The sequence below is a fragment of the Dermacentor andersoni genome, chromosome 1, assembly GCF_023375885.2.
Source record: "Dermacentor andersoni chromosome 1, qqDerAnde1_hic_scaffold, whole genome shotgun sequence".
Lineage (NCBI taxonomy): Eukaryota > Metazoa > Arthropoda > Arachnida > Ixodida > Ixodidae > Dermacentor > Dermacentor andersoni.
The window spans coordinates 126,198,361-126,218,199 of record NC_092814.1 but is presented as its reverse complement, the minus strand read 5'-3'; the positions used below and the strand labels follow the sequence as shown (position 1 = coordinate 126,218,199).

At 50.8% G+C, this 19,839-nt stretch overlaps 1 protein-coding gene across 1 annotated transcript; it reads right to left on the bottom strand.

Annotated features, from left to right (window-relative positions):
* Positions 1-1,624: 1,624 nt before the first annotated feature.
* Positions 1,625-19,285, bottom strand: LOC140212840 (uncharacterized). The gene is made up of 10 exons (XM_072287881.1): positions 19,237-19,285; positions 17,845-17,923; positions 17,406-17,496; positions 4,360-4,541; positions 4,084-4,282; positions 3,808-4,006; positions 3,532-3,730; positions 2,978-3,177; positions 2,700-2,900; positions 1,625-2,621 (listed from the first exon to the last, which is right to left on the bottom strand). The coding sequence occupies exons 1-9, from the start codon at positions 19,283-19,285 to the stop codon at positions 2,863-2,865; spliced, it is 1,236 nt and encodes a 411-aa protein (XP_072143982.1). The 3' UTR covers positions 1,625-2,621; positions 2,700-2,862.
* Positions 19,286-19,839: the final 554 nt, after the last annotated feature.

Sequence of the window (19,839 nt, the reverse complement as noted above, 5' to 3'; positions counted from 1 at the left end):
TTTGCGGCAGAGAGCCAAGACGTCGAGGATGTATGAAACTTAAGGCTCTGTAGATGTCTGAACACGAGACGCAAGAGCCTTTCTCGCGGCAGCCTTGCGCCCAATGAGGTCGCCGAACAGTTCCCTGAGCTTTTCTTTGAAACTGTCCCAGCTGTTTATCTCGTCGTCATGCGTTTGGTGCCACACGCGTGGGGTGCCACCGAGATAAAAGATGACATTAGCGAGCATGATCGTTGGGTCCCACCTGTTATTAGCACTGGCGTGTTCGTAGAGCTTGATCCAATCGTCAACGTCCTCTCCCTCCAGGCCAGAGAACACGCCAGGGTCGCGATGTTGAGCAACCGTGATAATTGGAGCAGTCGGACAAGCCGAAGCCGATGCAGAGGCGGTCGCGTCACCGGGAGGCATGGTGACAAGCTCGATGCACCGACCACTCCGGAGTTCCGTGGTGAGGACGGGGATCGCCGACCTCCACCAGAATGTTACGTGTGGAAAGACACAGAATAAAGAAGCTATATACAGGTTATTTACACCGGAGCCAGATCGCCAGGCCGACACTCGCTCGCGGCAAAAGGGCACCGACCCACTTCGTCGTCGTTCTCGCGGCGGCTCGTACCTTCAGCATCACTCGATGATATCGTAATAATATAATGATGTTTAAACAGTCCACGTCGACTTATCTGCCTTTAGTGTTCCTTTAAGAAATTCATTCGAATGAGCACCATCGCGCATGCGTGGTTGCCCGACTTTTTTTTAATCACAGCGGATGAAAGCAGCGAAAAAAAATAGGCAGAGTAATGCGGCACACGTAACCATTTGGCAAGAACATTGCTCATTTTTGTTATGAAGCAATGCAGAAGTAAGGTTATTACAGGTTGAGAACAATGAAAGTAATTCGTAATAAATCAAGTGTGCTTCCTTATATCGAGATTAGGACAATAGCTGTAGCATGTGCAAATTCAAACACTATTCAATGCAAACTCATTGAGATGCATTCGAAGAGCAATGTAGACTAACAGCGTACAGAAAAGAATTACGTGGCGATACTCTGATAAACATAATTCACTTCAACACTAAAATTACAAGTAAAGCGGACATTTTATGAAGATTTCTTTGAGCGCGCTCGTGCACGTCAGTTGTCTAGACGTGTTCACACACGACCTGGCGTAAGGGGAGTACATGTAGCCCCTTCGAAGCAGCTGTGACAATGGCTTACGCGGTGCAATTTCAGGATTAAGTACACAAGTGTGCGTAATCTGAACTACAGTCAGCAGGCAACGACGGCACAGCCGCCTCAAGGGTGCCACGGCACTTCAGTATTCCTACCGATCTTGCAGAGTACGGGATACTTGTGGACACAAAATATCAAACTAAGGCGCAGTATATATGGTGAACAAGCGGTGACAGCGGGTAGCACTGTCCGGTAAACAAACGACAGGTAATACACAAGTTCGACCATGTAGATCCATAACAGCATTTGATGAGTCAAGGACAAAAAACTAGAAACAGCGAGCCCGGTAACATTTACCACCAATCAGTCTTAAATATGGACGTCATTATGAACAAATCAGGAAATTTTTGTTGGCGAGAGTAACCACCCACCCCTTTCCCATTCATTGACACTGCGTCCTTTTGCAGTGGCATGTTGACCTTTTCGAGTCAGTGATGAGTGACGTGGAAGAACCGAGTAAGTGTGAAGACCTCGTTTCTGGCACGAGAAAGACGCCAGAACAAATCCGCTGAATGCTGAAACGAGCACAGAGGTCAACCCAAGGACCAAAGCCAAAGAAACCAGCGGTTCGACCAATCCAAAAGCGGATGTCCATAGACGACAGTAAACCATCAAACCAGGAACCTTTTAACAGGAATGAACCGGGAAAAGTGAAGCAACTGTGACGCTGGAAATGCTACCACCAAAAACATGAAAAATGCGCCAGGTAGTAGTGGAGCTCATGTCATACGTCCTCGACCGAAACAAAAATGGAGCACAGAGTAGGTTACACGTGTACGCAGACCAGCACGCGCAAGCAAACACACACACACACACACACACACACACACACACACACACACACACACACACACCAACGTGCTACTACAATAGTGCACAATGTCAATGAATGTCCATTACTCTCGCCACCAAACATTTACAGATCGGCTCATGAAAACATTGACAGTCCTTATTAAGGACCGAGTGGTGTCCACGTAACGAGACCTTTATGTTCTGCTTCGTATTAACCCGATTCCTAGAATCGGCATCCATTCGCCGAGCAACGTACCACTCTTCCAAAGCAGAAACGCTTGCTACAATGACCTTAATAAATATGCTTGCGGAAAAAGGCAACAGCGAACTGTAGGAGCACATCCGATGGACGGTCGCGGGATGGTGACGACACGAAGTCCTTCAGAGAATGAACACGCCGTCAACACAGTGCAGGACACCGCCAAGACAGAGGCGTGCGACGCGTTCACGAGTTCATTAGAAAACGTGTTGTATAGAGCACGCGGCAGGACGATCGGGCTGAAGATGGTTGCTCGGGAGGCAAGGCCAGGAATATTCTTCTAAATGAGCGTGCTGGAATATTTCTCTTGCGCCACAAGCGACAGCAGAAACTGGAAACCTGAAACGAACAAGCCCCGTTTGTTGGTCATTCGTAAAACACGCAGGCGCAGTACAGTCGTGTGTACGCGATACTTACCACAATTAGGTGCAAGGGCGCCAGGCTAAGTCCAGTCTTCCAGCAGGACGCCGTCGGCGAGAGAACGTAGAAGCAATAGCAGTCGCTCATGGAACGGGTGATGCTGGTGCCCGAAGTAATCTCTTTCGGAGCGCAGAACGGAGAGTCGATGTGCAGTAGCGTGCTAGGCACCCACCGGAGTCGAAAACAGGAGTGCAGAACCTGTAACAACACAGTGCTTATTTGTTAACCACCGGAGGACACAGTCGTAATACGAGTCCCGTGTAAAGGACATTTACCAGTAGTACTGCAGGGCGATGAGACAAGTCCAGTCTGCCAGCAGGACGCCACTGGCGAGGGAATGTAGAAGCAGTAGTAGTCGCTCCCGGAACAGGTGATGCTCGTGGCCGAAGTACTTTTTTGGAGCGCAGACCATAGAGAAGTGCAGGGGCACGCTGGGTACGCTTGAGGACCGCAGTTGAAAACAGGAATGCAGAACCTGTAACGACACAGTGCGTATTTGTTAAACAGTGGAGGGAAGAGCCGTAATACGAGTCCCGCGTAAACGACAATTACCAGTAGTAGTGCTGGGCGAGGAGAAAAGTCCAGTCTACCAGCAGGACGCCACTGCTGAGGGAATGCAGAAGCAACATCAGTCGCTCCTGGAACAGGTGATGCTCGTGGCCGAAGTAATCGTTTGGAGCGCAGACCGTAGAGTCGTGCAAGAGCACGCTGGGTACGCTTGTGGACCGCAGTTGAAAACAGGTGTGCAAAACCTGTAACGACACAATGCTTATTTGTTAACCACTGGAGGACACAGCCGTAATACGAGTCCCGTGTAAACGACATTTACCAGTAGTAGTGCAGGGCGAGGAGGCAAGTCCAGTCTGCCAGCAGGACGCCACTGGCGAGGGGATGTAGAAGCAGTAGTAGTCGCTCCCGGAACAGGTGATGCTCGTGGCCGAAGTAACCTTTTGGAGCGCGACCGTAGAGTCGTGTAAGGGCACGCTGGGTACGCTTGTGGACCGCAGTTGAAAACAGGTGTGCAAAACCTGTAACGACACAATGCTTATTTGTTAACCACTGGAGGACACAGCCGTAATACGAGTCCCGTGTAAACGACATTTACCAGTAGTAGTGCAGGGCGAGGAGGCAAGTCCAGTCTGCCAGCAGGACGCCACTGGCGAGGGGATGTAGAAGCAGTAGTAGTCGCTCCCGGAACAGGTGATGCTCGTGGCCGAAGTAACCTTTTGGAGCGCGACCGTAGAGTCGTGTAAGGGCACGCTGCGTACGCTTGTGGACCGCAGTTGAAAACAGGAGTGGAGAACCTATAACGACACAATGCTTATTTGTTAACCACTGGAGGACACAGCCATAATACGAGTCCCGTGTAAACGACATTTACCAGGAGTAGTGCAGGGCGAGGAGGGAAGTCCAGTCTGCCAGCAGGACGCCACTGGCGAGGGAATGTAGAAGCAGTAGTAGTCGCTCCCGGAACAGGTGATGCTCGTGGCCGAAGTAACCTTTTGGAGCGCGACCGTAGAGTCGTGTAAGGAAACGCTGGGTACGCTTGTGGACCGCAGTTGAAAACAGGAGTGGAGAACCTATAACGACACAATGCTTATTTGTTAACCACTGGAGGACACAGCCGTAATACGAGTCCCGTGTAAACGACATTTACCAGGAGTAGTGCAGGGCGAGGAGGCAAGTCCAGTCTACCAGCAGGACGCCACTGGCGAGGGAATGTAGAAGCAGTAGTAGTCGCTCCCGGAACAGGTGATGCCCGTGGCCGAAGTAATCTTTTGGAGCGCAGACCGTAGAGTCGTGCAAGAGCACGCTGGGTACGCTTGTGGACCGCAGAACCTGTAACGACACTGATTATTTGTTAAACACTGGATGACAGTCGTAATACGGGTCCCGCGTAAACGACATTTACCAGTAGTAGTTCCGGGCGAAGAGCCAAGTCCAGTCTGCCAGCAGGACGCCGTCCGCGAGAGAATGTACAAGGAATAGCAGTTGCTCATGGAACGGGTGATGCTGGTGCCCGAAGTAATCTTTTGGAGCGCAGACCGTAGAGTCGTGCTAGGGTACGCTGGGTACGCTTGTGGACCGCAGTTGAAAACGGGGGTGCAGAACCTGTAACGACACAATGCTTATTTGTTAACCACTGGAGGAAACAGCCGTAATACGAGTCCCGTGTAAAGGACCCTTACCAGTAGTAGTGGAGGTGAGGAGCAAAGCCCAGTGAAAAGACCAAACGAAGATACAATGGAAGATAGAAAATTTCCGACTGGATTGTGCCTGACCCATGTGGTGTAGAACAGAACTGCGAAACGCGAAACTCTCCATGGTTCTTGACGTCGCAGAAACTGACGAAACTTGCATTTTGAACTTTTTTTAATGGTGGAAAATACTGGCTTAACTCTTCAGAAAGAAACAATGCATAAAGTGGACTATGTAGTCACAAGGACTTCAGAAGGTTGGAGAGAGCAAGTTAACGTGGAAATCAACTAAGTAGCAATCGGAAGACGATCTCGAAGGCACTAGACAAATTCAGTACCGAGATAAAAATACAACTGTTCAATGCGAGATGTTTCACGCTTGGAATGGCAAAATGAGCGTGCTCGGAAGAATCTGAACAATAGCTACCATATCGAGCCATCAAGAAATTCGAGAATATCGACTAGCAAGAAAATTAAACGTATTTGACGCCTCGTGGTTAAGATCAGGACTGTTTTGAATGATTATCTTCAGACAGGAAGAAATTTTAATGCAGATGTACCTACACTGTGAATGAATTTTGGAAGTTGTGCGGAGACGAACACCCTAATGGAGTCCGAACGTGCAAGGCGAAATACAAGATCCCCTACGTAGTGCGTAAGCGACAATGGGAGCGCCGACAGGCCGAACGCCAGCTGCTGTCGGAGAGCGATTTCCCGCCATTCGACAAGCCGCCAGATGCGCGAAAGTCAAGGACCCCATCGGAAAACCGCACTCCCAAATCCAGAAACAGCAGCTGCTGCAAGAGAAGCCTCAGCAGAAAAACGTCACCATCACGGCAGCGAGTGAGCGGGGTCGACGCAGCGAAAGGAAACAATATAAGGAGCGCGCAGAAAATCACCGAAGCCACGAAGAAAGAAGATATGAACAAGGTGCGGGAGGCAAATGAGATCCTAAGACAAGAAAACGCGGCGTTGCGAGTGACCATCAACTACCTCACGAAAGAGATCGCCGAGATCCGTAAGTTGCTGCTAAGCAACAACGGGCCTCTGCAGAGACCCACGCCAAGCACAAGCAAGGCCGAGGAAACGACAACGAACATCCACGAGAAAGCCATAGAGGAACCGGCACAGAAGAAGCGAGCCATCGAGGCCGCGCGCACGCAAACAGAAAACGATCGCATCGACAGTCTCGAAGCGAAATTCGAAGCGACATTCACGAAACTCGAACAGCTAATCACGAGAAACATCGCAGCAGTGACAGCATTGAAACAAACAATGGAGGCCTACCAAGCTGAGAACACGAACAGATTCGCCTACATCGAAAGGACCCTACAGCCGATGCTAAGCCACCCGACGTTTGCGCCCCTCTTCGCGCAACATCCACCCAACCAGGGAGCCCCGTACACGCCAACGCAATCATGGCCGCCAACGCAACACCAGCAGCAGCAGGTGTAACCGCGTGGCAGTGGAACTGTCGCGGCTTCGGAAGGAAGAAGGCAGTCATCCAACAGCACATCGTACATGCCGCGCGCAAGCCAGACGTTATACTACTCCCCGGCTACAGAGTGCACAAGGGACCGCCCGACGGCAGAGGCCTGTGCACCCTGGTCAGGAAGGGACTCACGTTCGTCGAACACGAGCTGCAAATCAATATCAAGATTGAGCACACACTCGCCGAAATCATCCCGGGTAAGAAGAGGAAAGGAAGCATATTGCTGCTGAACGTCTACAGCAACCCATCGCAGAGAAAACAGATTCAAGACATTACTGCACAGAGCCAGCACCGCAGCGGGCCGCAACAGGCTGATCGCGTGCGGAGACTTCAACGCGATGAACCCTGCCTGCGGCTACAACAAGTACAGAGCAAAGGGCCGCGACCTGTACCAAGACGCCACAGAACTCCACTTCCCCCTCATCACGGACCCGACACATCCGACGGGAATTGGTAACTCCGTGTCCCGGGACACCACGTTCCTCACACCACCTCACGTTCGTCAAGAACGCATCCGGGGCGCGATCACCTGGAGAAACACGGGCACCGACCTAGGCAGCGACCACACCATCGTGGAAATCGGCATACAGGAACACAACGACACCAGCATCAAAGCACACAGATGGATAGACTGGGATGCCTTTCGAGACGCCAGAACCCAGAAGAGCGACGGTGACGACGAGATCGAAGACATCGACTCGTGGACGGCCGAAATCATCAAGAGCGTACGCGACGCGACCAAAGAAATTGAAACGGGCGCGGAGATCGACAAAGTAGACAGCCGGCTTGCGCATCTCATCGAAGCCAAACAGTCGATACTCAATCGCTGGAAGAAACAACGGCTTAACCGCAGACTGAGAAAGAAGGTGGCGGAGCTGAACCGCGCGATCGAAGATCACTGCCACGCTCTCTGCACGCAACAGTGGAACGAGATCTGCAACGCGGCAGACGGGCAGATGCACAGCGGGAAGACGTGGAACCTGCTGCGGCACCTGCTCGACGAAAGCAAGACCAAGTCGCACCAAAGGGACAGACTCGCCAGGCTCATACATCGGGCGGTCTCAGCACACGGCGTCGACGAAGTCACCAGGCGCATTAACGACAAATACCTGCCGACTACACCCACCGAACAACACGCGCCGTACAGCGGCCTGCCGAACGCGAAGCTCGATCGTGACATCGACGTCGTGGAGGTACGCGCGGCTCTGTACGAACTCAACAGCCGGTCGGCAGCCGGCCCGGACCTCGTCACGAACAAAGCGCTAAAGAACCTCGATGATGGCTCGATTGAAAACCTCGCAAAATACTTCAACAAGTGCTGGAGAGCGGGCGCGCTGCCAAAGCTGTGGAAGACAGCCAAGACCATCCTGATCCCCAAGCCGGGGAAGCCGCCGGACACGGATAACCTCCGGCCCATCTCGCTCACGTCCTGCGTGGGCAAGGTGCTGGAGCACGTCCTGCTCAACAGGTGGCAAGACTACCTGGAACGAGAAGGGCTGTACCCAGCCACTTTGATCGGCTTCAGACAGCACCTCAGCACGCAGGACGCGATGCTGCAGCTTAAATACCAAATCATCGATGATGGCGGCAGCGCCCGCGACAACAAAGCAATCCTAGGGCTCGACCTGCAGAGCGCCTTCGATAAGGTGAAACACTCGGCGATTCTGTCCCAAGTCTCCAAGCTCAACATGGGCGAAAGATCCTACAACTACATCAAGGACTTCCTCACGGACAGGACCGTGGAGCTACGAGCAGGCGACCTACAGACGCAAGAGATGAAGCTCGGGAGCACTGGCACACCGCAGGGACCGGTCATTTCGCCGATGCTGTTCAACCTGGTAATGATCGGAGTGGCCGAAAAGCTCGGGCACATCGAAGACGTCAGGCACACCATCTACGCGGACGATATCACGCTATGGGTGACCGGTGGCAGCGACGCCCATATCGAGGGCGCGCTGCAAGCCGCCGTCGACGCAATAGAAGACCAGCTGGAAGGCACCGGACTGAGATGTTCGCCGAGCAAATCGGAGCTTCTCATACTCCCACCTACCAAAAATAGCAGAGGCAAGACCAGACAACGCGAAAACGAAAAAATCAGAATCGTTACCAAATCCGGCAACGTAATGCCGAGGTCGGCAAAATTAGGATCCTAGGCATGGTCATCGCAAAGCACGGAAGAAACTGCGAAACCATCACCCGTCTCAAGGCAAAAGCAGCCAACGCGATTCGACTCCTCAAACGAGTCACTTCCCGGAAGGCTGGCATCAGAGAGGAGAGCCTAAGTAGGCTCGTCCAATCCTTCGTCATCAGCCATGTCGCGTACGTTGCAGCCTACCACAGATGGCTCCAACACGAACGAAACAAAATCGACGTGCTCATCAGAAGAGCGTACAAGACGGCGCAGGGCCTGTTCGAGTCCACGAGCACGACCCACTTGTTACAACTCGGGATACACAATACGCTCGAAGAAATAGCCGAAGCGCAACGGACCTCTCAACTGGAGCGGCTGTCCATGACCAAAGCCGGGAGGAAGATACTGGACGGTCTGGGAATGAGACGCTCGAACGAGGTGGAGATGAAGCTCCCCGTACCCGAAGAGGTCCGACACGAGACCAGAATCGACCCCATAGCGAAGAACATGAATCCCGAGTTCAACAAGGGAAGAAGAGCGGTGAGGGCCAAGGCTCTCATCGACCAGCATGCCAACGACGAACACGCGCGGTACGTGGACGCGGCCGAATACCAACGGAACGCCTTCGCAGCGGTCGTCATAGAGGCGTCAACCGGCGCCACGGGGACGGCAGCGAGCGTGAGAAGCGCCGGAGCGGAACAAGCGGAGGAGGTAGCCATCGCCCTGGCCATCGCCGACGCAGACTGCCACACCGTGCTGAATGACTCAAGACAGGCGGTGCGAAACTTCGCCAAAGGCCAAATCTGCAGGGACGCTGAGCGCGTACTGCGAGCAGTCAAACTAGAAGAACGTTAAGTACGACTCAAGTGGTTCGCGGCGCACGCGGGCGACGCGTCGGAACGCAATGAGAACCATAATGAGACTGCACACGCAGCGGCGCGAGCGCAAACCAACCGCGCCCCGGCGACAGACCGTCCGACGTGGTTCGGAACCAAGGACAGCATGACAGATTACAATGAAATCGCGAAGGCCTACCGCCTGGCCCGAGACAGTCGAGCGGAGGCGGTAGTACTGAGACAGCTCCAGACCGGATCGCTACCAAGCACGAGACTGATGAATCGCATGTACCCCGAGACATATCCGACAGATAGGTGCAGAGTCTGCCGGAGGGAGACCGCAGACTACACGCACATCTTGTGGGACTGCGTTTAATTTCCAGAGGAAGCAAAATCAAGAACGCTCCCACCGCGGCTCGAGGCAGCCGCGAAGAGCTACGGCCGAGACGATCAGCTCTGGGCCGTCCAGCAGGTCCTCGAGGCGCTCGAAAGGCACGGACCCAGCGAGCAGGCAACGGCGAGCGGAGACCCGCGCCGAGTAACGGCGACTTCGAGGATGGCGTAGGCCCTCGTCGGGGCGCGCGAGTGCCCAACTGCAGGCATAAATATAGTTGGCTCCAATCCAATCCAATTGCAATGACAGCAAACGTAGTTAAGTTTGCGTTGCTGAAGTTATGCTTGGAACATCATAAACCAGGCAAAAGGCGTGTACGCAAAAGCAAAAAAAAAAAAATCGCCGAGCTGCAATGAATCTTTGGAAAGGGACATCAAACAGTGAATAAATTAGAATTGAAATGCGCATCAAGGTGCCGTTCTTACGTGATCAAGCCAGACCAGTATTCTAGGAATGAACTGGGACACGGCGGACGGTATTCTGCTATCATATCGATATGAAGACTCGAGTGAAATGCTCACGAAGCCAGGGCAAAAATATTCGGTCGGCTGGAATTTAACGTCCTGCACTGTAACAGCCAATATCGGTATTCAATGACGGGAAAAAACTGAAATCTTGGGACAACCCTCTCCCAGACAAAGATAAATGATCTATGGAAAAATATACCCAGGAAGATAAAGGACTCAAGAGCGCATCGAAAACAAGTAACGGAACCTAAGCACTGACACTTCTCGGATGCAAGCCCGGCGGTGTATTCCAGTGCAGCATTCATGGTAATGTTATGAGAGCGGAGACACTGCTGGTCCTGGCAAAAAACAGAGTTGCTCTAATGAACACCGTCGTCAGTCTCGCAAATTAGAACTTGCGAGCAACAGTAAAGTATCAGACCACTTGTAGAATCGTGCTGCATTGTAGAAAGTGCACGAAGCACCCGTTGAACACAGACTAACGAAAAAAAAATTGCTTAGTAGAACAATGGGCATCCGTCAATAGTAGTGAAAAGTTGAGCAGATATGACCAGGAATCACCGTAGAAAAGATGTCGTAGTGAACAATTTAGTGGAAGGGATCCCAGTTGCTACAGACCAAATAGCTGTTACAAAATGCCAGATAAAAATGAAAGGAAAGGAGATGATTCTCGTGTCAGATATACGTCGAAAATGATTTCAAGAAGAGGCATTGAAGTTGACAAGTTCGGCAGTTACTTGAATATTTGGAGAGCAACAACGTGAATGTTTCGTTCCGTGAATAATATTGGAGGACAAGTTCTACGGTCCACGAAAAGCAAAAAAAACAAATACCGCCGACATCTGCCTCATTTGGCTAGAACAAAGTGCGTATATTGAAATATCGCAGAAATTCAGCAAGCAAGCGAATATGCAGACAGTAGGTGAATACCAGATATATTACGATAAAGACCCAATGAGACTTCAAAGACGCTTTCGGTAGGGCCCGTATCACAAGACGAGCAGCACCCGATCACATGTAAATGGAATAAATCCGTTGACTATTAGTGCGACACGTATATGGACAACCTTCACGGTGGAGTACGCGGTACACTGGCGCGTATACGTGTAAGAAAGAATACGACAGTGCGTTGTGTGGCGAAGATACAATTCCAGATCCTTGTAAGAAGTACCTCCTCTTGAGGATAGAGTAACGAAGACCAAATTGTCTGAAATAGCTTGTCTACGTTTCAACGGTGCGCTGGGAGCAACTACAAAAAAAAGTAAGGAGACAGCCAAAGTTTTTGTAGCAACTTTCACAAGTGCCGTGGCAAGAGGTGTACACTGCGGAACTGTTGGAGGCGCTTCACATCGGTTTTCTACACTATTTTCGGCGTTTCTCAGCTCGAACATAAACGTGCACAGCAACAATGAAAGACTTTCAGGAGAACGAATAAGGGATTGAATGCGGTCACAGGAACATTACGTCAATAAACAAGTGAACAATTAATGACCTATCACCAAGTGGAAATTTCCTCCCCAAAACATTGTGTGGGGGCGGTTTCTGTGAAAGGCTCATTCGTAGTTTTCAAGTCTACCGCGGAAAGCGATCGGTGGATGTGTACTGCATAATGGAGAACTATACACCCGAGTATACGAAGTAGGTTGTATCATTAGAAAACAATCGTTCACACAAGTTCACGATGGACCTGGAGAACCTATTCTGCGAACCCAGTTTTCCTCCCAGTTTCTGCGGAGAAAACTGGGGGGGGGGGGGGGGGGGGGGCATATTGAGGAATAGGACGGCAACCTTCGACAAAAGTGGACTACGTAGAGTTACCAAAGCATTGTGAAAAATGTGGCACTCCGAGTAGACGAAATAAATTACGGTTTAGGAAATGAAATCAGCTAAGAAATGTAACCAGGAACGGAAGAAATTCAACGTCGTCTTGCCGGGAGAGCGACATACAAAAGCCTCTTGGAAATTCTGTGGCGAAGTTTTCCGAAGCATAAACCTGACCTCGAAGGTCTGCATAATAACTAGATTCGACAGCAAATTTTATCGGAAGCCCATAAAGTTTGTGTACTTGCGGGACCGGCAAGGTGTAGCAACAGGATTAAGAAAAGGAGCAATGAGAGAACACTAACCATAGCCGTCAGAGCAAAACATTCAAAAGCAGACGTTCGGAACCTTAAATGCCACAGGGCTTATCCGCCACACGAGGAAACAACCGTAGTACCATTGGAGTGTATAGATGGTACTTGTCAGAAGTAGTGCAGGGAGTTTAACGAATCTGCGTCTCCCAGCTGAAAGCCACCAGCGAGAAAAATGCAGGCGTAACACGGCCGGAGACTAGATGTGCAGAACCGCCCGCTGGATATGCTTGTGAATAGCCGCAATGGAAAGCAGACGGTAGGAACGAATGAAGGAAAAAGTGGAGAAGGAAGGCAGGGAGGTTAACCAGTTTAGCTTAACCAGTTTGCTTCCATACACATGAGAGCGGGATGGGGGGATTAAAGATGGGGAGAAGAGACAGGGAGCCCATAACACGGCACACACATCGTTAGTTACAGTCTGTCACTCTTGCGCGGTACGTGACATCACTGTCACAGCCGCTTGTCCAAGCCCGTCTCCTTCATAAACCTAAGTAATCCCTTCGTCGCCTTCAGCTGCGATGTCTGTCGGCGATATGTGAAAATAGTTGCAACTGACAATAGTCTATTCTCAAGGTGCGCTAGAACGGACGCCAGGGACTGTCCCTGAACATTATATTCAGGACAGTCACACAGAATGTGTTACAGCGTCTCCTTGCAAAGACAGGCATAGCAGAGAGCGTTGTCGGCCATTCCAATTCGAAACGAGTAAGATTTCGCGAAGGTCACCACGAGCCATAAGCGATAAAGCAGGGTGGCCTCACTTCGGCGGAGTCCAGTTGGAATACAGACATGCATCAAGGAGGGCAGCTCGTGTTGACGATTGCTGCGGTTGGTCTGGCTGCTTGGTGCGCAGCACAGAGAGCGTGATCTCCCGTGCAAGCACTCGAAGTATGCTGGCTGCGTCGGACCGTGAAAGTGGTATGGCCTCTTCCTGTGTATCTTCAAAAGCTGTCCGAGCGGCTTTATCGGCGTCTTCATTACCTATGACGCCGCAGTGACTTGGCAGCCACCGAAACGTCACATGATGTCCTTTCTCATGTGACGTATGGAGTAGGCATCTAATATCGAGCACGAGCTTTTCGAATGGCCCGCTACGCAGAGCTGATAGCACAGATTGTAGGGCTGCCTTTGAGTCACTGAAAATTGACCATTGTCAAGATGGTTCCCGATTGACGAAACAAAGTGCAGCGTGAAGAGCAGCTAGTTCCGCCGTTGTTGATGTCGTTGGGTGGTCAGTCCTAAAGCTGATGGTAATACCTCTTGCTGGGACGACCACAGCACCGGACGAAAATTGGATGTTTGTGGAACCATCAGTATAAGTATATGCACTGTCTGCGTGCCTCTCGTGCAGAAGAAGCAGAGACAGTTGTGTCAGCACAGGCGACGACAGCTCAGACTTTTTCCCGATTCCTGGTACGCTGAGATGGACTGTGGGGCTGACAAGACACCAAGGGGTATCGATGGTTTAGATGAAGCGGTGAAGCCCTAGGGAAGTTTGTCGTTGTACTTGACGATAGTTTTAGAGAATGATGATTGGTGCCGGTCTGAAGGTAGTGTTGCAAGGTGGCCATAGGGGGCACGTGCAAAATGTCTGATGTGCGTTCTCAGGGCTTCCACCGTGATGCGAGTTTGCATTGGATGGTCCCGAGCAATCGCAATAGTAGCCTCTGTTGACGTGCATCTGGGCAAACCAAGGCAAACAGTGCTTGAGCTTGTGCTGCCTGCAGAACACGAATGTCTTGCAGGTGTTGTTCACTACAGGTATAGACTATCTTAAAAAACCGAGAAAGAGCTCTGTAGAGTTTCATCATTGCGTCAACTGACATCCCCCACGTATTTCCTGTCTAGTAGTTAAACAACTGGGAGGTTGCTGTCAGGCGCCGTTTCATGTAGGCCACGTGCGGTCTCCAACAGAGGTCTCGGTCGATAATTATGCAAAGAAATCTGTGGGCTCTGACATAGGAAATGGTCCGCCCATTGATTGAGATAACATAAGGCGTCATTGGTTTGCGAGTAAATGCCACTAGGGCTCATTTTTCTGGTGATATGCTGAGACCTTGTTCACACAAGTAGCTTGCTGTCAAAGTAGCCGCTCTTTGAAGCCGTGCACGTATCTGAGGACGTGTGACTGCCGAAGTCCAAACAGATGTCTGCGTATATTGAAATTTTGGTGGTAGTTGGCAAGTATTCAGCAAGCCCAATAAGAGCGAGGTTGAATAGGGTCGGGCTGAGAGCACCGCCTTGAGGAACGCCCCTGCTGGTATAGCGTCGCGCCGTTGGGCCATCGTCAGTTAACACTAAAGATCTTGCAGATAAGTAACTTGCAATCCCCAAAATACTCGACCACCTAGGCCAGCCGTCACAAGAGCGTCGAGAATGGCCTCATGTAATACGCTATCGTATGCCCCTTTCACATCTAAGAATAAAGCTGCAGATAAACGTTTTCGGGACCTTTCGTGCTGGACATATGAAACGAGATTAACTACATTGTCGATGGAAGAGGGGTCACGTCGGAAACCAGCCATGGAATTCGGATAAATCGTGTAGTGTTCAAGGTACCATTCCAGGCGGTCAAGGGTCATCCGTTCCATTATCTTTCCTACCCAGCTGGCCAACGCTATTGGGCGGTAAGAGGTGAGCTCCAGCGGGAATATGCCCTGCTTCAAGATTGGCACCAGGCGGCTGACTTTCCACTCGTCAGGAACATTTCCCTCCTGCCATGAGGTGTTGTAGAGACTCAACAATGCTATCCGTGCGGATTCTGCGAGATAGCACAAGGCTCGGTATGATATACCATCTGGACCCGGAGATGATGAGCGCCTGCAGAGAGCTAGTGCCGCCTCGAGCTCCTCCATTGTAAAAGGAAGGTCCATGCGGCAATCACGGGAATGGGGGACGTCATCTCGGGCTGGAGAATCTGGACGTGTCGCTTGGTCTGCCATCCGCGCACAAAAGTCTTCTGCGACATCGATGTCTTGCCGTTCTTGGAAAAGCGCGATCGCCTTGAAAGGAAAACGCCGTTCCGGAAGGCAACGCAGACCTTGCACCGTTTTCCAAATGTGAGAGTGGCTTGCGGGGGTCGAGTGTCTGGCAAAACGTTGCCCAACGTTCCGACGCTAATCTATCCATTCGACGCTGAATTTTTTTTTTTTTGAATCCTCCTGGCGGCCCTAAGGTCATGGATTGATTTTGTACGTCGAGATCGACGTTCTGCCCGGCGACGAAGTGCTCGAAGTCTCTAATTCTATGTCGAAGTCGTTTCGCGTGTAAGAGATCGTCAGCACGTGAGTGGCGTTTTGCATCGTATTTTTAATTGTTTGCTCTAACCCAGAGGGTAGGCCCCCGCGGCAGGCATCTTCCATATCAGATTTGAAGTTGGCCCATTGAATCGTTCGGATGGTATTCCGTGGGCCAGATCTAGACGACAAGCCTTTGATGTTCAGATAGGTGGGAATGTGATCACCCCCTGTGTCTCAATGTCTGGAAACCACTTCACACATCTGGCGAGGGAGTTGGAGACGAAAGCAAGGTCGAGGCAGCTGCCGTATTTCAGGCCTCGAAGAAAGGCGAGGCTACCATCGTTCAAGAGAGTAAGGCCATAGCTGTAAGCGATGCTTGCTAATCTTCGTCCTTTTGTATTTGTCTTTGTACTTCCCCATGCTGAATGGTGTGCATTGAAATCTATGATGACCCATGGGGAAGGACGAACACTCAAGATATCCGCTGATCTTTTAGTATCGAAATCGCTGGAAGGCGATATATACACGCCTGTGTGAGTAAACAAGAGTGTTCTCTTTAACTGTGATGCATATATATTGATTGTCGTCGTGAGGCGCAATTGGTTGCAAAGCATAGGAGAGTTCACGACGAAAAAAAACGATGATTTTGCTGCATGCACCATTTGTTGATGACATGATACATTCGTATCCTGACAGTCTGATTGGTTTCGACAAGTTGGGCTCACAAATGACGATGAGTAGAAACACATTGGTGTACACATACTGACGGAAATCTGAAATTCGTGATTTTAGCCCTCTGGAGTTCCACCGGATGACGGACGCTGCCTTGACTTCTTTTCGGAAGGATGGGGTATGGGTAGCCACCTTTCTAGTTGAGGGATTCAAGCACTGGGCTTAAGGGGTCCAGCACTTTAATTGCGCTTCGAGCAGACGGTGTCCCCATGTCCACTCAAATCGTTCGGATGGCCTCCATGAGGGAGCGTAGCACCGAGATGACTTGACGATCTGTCTTAGGTGAATCATAAATGGCCGGAGAAGGCTCTGGTGGGGCCGCGACCTTCTGAGGTTCCTTAGCAAAGGAGCGGCTCGATAGCGTGGGCCATTCCTCTAAAGAAAGAGTCTTATCTGATTCCCTCGTGGAAGTGTTGGGCCCTTTCGCGGCGCGACAAAGTGGTACCGTAGTGGTGCGGGTACTATTGCTTCGCGCATGCGCTTTCTTTGAAGACGTACGATGGTGTCGACGTCGACGCCGGACTACTTCGGCTGCCTCCCTGTGGGCCGTATTGTCTCTGCCCATTTGCTTCAGAACCGCGCGCTCCCTCTTGATGCGGGGACAGTCTTTCGACGACGCTGCGTGAGGGCTGCTACAGTTGGCGCACTTCAGAAGCAGACGGTAGGAACCTGAAATCAGGCAGGGCTTGTTAAACACTCGAAAGCACAGCCGTACTACGATGATTCTAGTGTTCATGGTACTTGGTAGGAGTAGTGCTGGGCGAGGAAATAAGTGCAGTCCACCAGCAACACTTCCCCGCCGAGGGAATGCAAAATCGTTAAGACGGTCGGTGACGGCACGAGTGGTGATCAAGGTCATCATCTGCGACGCAAGGAGGAAAGTAAACAACCAGAAAAGAACAGCTGGAACCGCAAAGAAATGGACCACTCACCGTAGCTGCTGCACGGCCGGGCTCCGCTCCAGACCGTAGGCGACGGAAGGTCGCCGCAATAGCTAAAAGCTGGCGAGGCAATTTCAGAATGGCGTTTGCTTCCGTGATTCCACATTTCGCTCGATAGCACTGACGCGCCCGGGCTACCTTGTCACGAAATAGTGGGGTCGGGTCGCAAGGCCATTCGGAAGGGTCCATGTCCCTGACGCACTCGAAGAGGACTGCTATCAGCTGTAGCCTGCGCAGTGTGAGCTAAGCCTTATGTCAGCTAAAACCTGAAGCTATACGCCGCCACCCCGCAACACGTGGCCCGTCCTCTTCGATTCCGGCACGGAGAAGACCCATGTGGCCGCAAGCCATGCCCACGAAACCTCGGGCTTACAGCTAAGCAACCCTAGTGAGCGCTAGCTAGTGCAACTGAACAGTTAACTTCGCTAAGGCGTGCGCCACCCTCGCCAGCTAGACCATCTAGAATATGCACAAAGACCACCTGATGAGCGTTCAGGACGCTTGATGCGAAGCTCGCAGAGACTAAGCTCGCCGTGACGAGGGGTTGCTGCGCAGGTCCTGGGGTTAGTGGCCACACTCGGACTTGGATGTCCAGTTGCCGGCCGATGTGCAAACGGCCACAGCCGTGGAAGGATGGTTGCTCAGAAGTATCTGATCTGGAACGTAGGCAAGAAAATACTTTGAATTGTGAGCAGAAACCAGTGCTGCCAAATTGTGACGTGTAATATTGTCACGTCTGTGGGCGAACATTTTCCATACGCCAGGACCAAATTCATTCAGGAAAGCATCTATACGCTGTGAGGAAGTCTCTTGCTGATAATCTGCGGCCAAATTCCCTGCAGCTGACTTAACTAAAACCCGTTGGACAAGGAAACGCTGAACAAGCACGATGAAGTCCAAGATATGTGCGTCTGAGTGGCCGGCACTTGAAAAAAAAAGGAAGTTTCGAAACCAGGTACAGCGCCTTGATAAAACGCCTTTCAAACCTCAGACATCGAGTTCTAGTGTCAGCTATGCACACGTTCAAGCAATATATAATATCAATCAAGAAAGCCATCTGTAAATAACAAGCTACACTTCCCGCTCCTCATCGGCATGTTTCAAGCATCATACTCTGCTTAGAAAATAAAATGCACGATGTTCAGTTTGGCCACGTTCTTTCTGAACACATGATTACCCAAAACGTATGAAACTGGTGGTCATCACACCGTAGTGGAGCAATTCAGCGCCCTAACGAAAGCTCCAACCAGCTTTCCTGAAACTGCTATCAAAATTTAGTCTTACTCGCACTGGAGACGCAAAAAGTGGCCGAGCTCGCTTACGTTAGCCTTTCGTAATGTGTGTCACTGCAACGTCAAGTCAGCTGCAGAAAGCGTAACCGAAGCTGGCCACCTGTAAGACGACATTCAGAAACCTCGCAAAATAGCGTCCGTATAATAATTCAGGCATGTCGCATGGGTTTCAGTTGTCTGCTAATATAAACAACTGCTATTGCCCATATTTGTACACTCCATTATTTGAGGCTTGTAGCGCAGCTCAGAAAGAGCAAAAAGGAAGGTGGAAGGGGTAATGAAAGGGAACGGAGAACAGAGTGAACGTTCCCTTTCATTACCCCTTCCACCTTCCTTTTTGCTGTTTCTGAGCTGCGCTACAAGCGTAAAAACGTCATGACACACCAACTCGCCCAAACTGCCACGCTTTTGTATACTGCAGCACATTAAAGCGAAAAAGCACACCTCACGTCAAAAATATTTAACACGTTTTTCACTGCCAGAATATTTCCCCCGAGATCTCGGACATACTGTACACAATATGTAAAATTTCCCACCTTTTGGCAAAACTGCCTCGGACGTTCTCCTCGCTCACCGCCATCCAAAACGGTCATCTGAAAAACGAGAACAGCAGCGGGCTCATTGTTGACCCCTCGAGGACAGAGCCGAAGTACGAGACGTCAGTACGCGATACTCACCAGCAGTGGCGGGCGAGGAGCAAGGTTCCGACTGCCAGCAGGACGCCATGGGTGATGGAAGGTAATTTAACAACACCGTCGGCCAGATTACTAGTGGCGCTCTAGGTCACCTCCCGAAGGGGACGTTGGGAGGATGGCAAACGGGGAGCAGCCTACTGGATAACTTATGGGCTTCAATCAAACGCAGACGTCGGGATCCTGAAAAGACAAGATTCCGTACTGAGCATTTCCACTAAAACATCCCAAAGCGTTTTGCACAGAAAAGATTTCTCGGTTTCTTGAAAAAGCATGAAAATGGTTTCGCGACACCATGCAGTGGAGTTTTGAACGGGACAAGTTAACTTAGCTACCAATAATTGCAAACAAAGGAAGCAATAAAATGTGGAACGGTAGTTGAATGCAGCATGAATATTTCTAAATTAAAGATGGGCGTTTGATGAAGTCAAATACTAAGCACTCTACAGGGAGTTTTCTTACAGAATTATTGGGTGGGGGCTTAACTTAATTAGAGGCTATCTCCGAAATTGTAGCAATGTGTTTCACAGGTGCATCTATCTCCAAGCTAATGTCAGTGAATAAAGGTTTATCACAAGGGCATTTTAG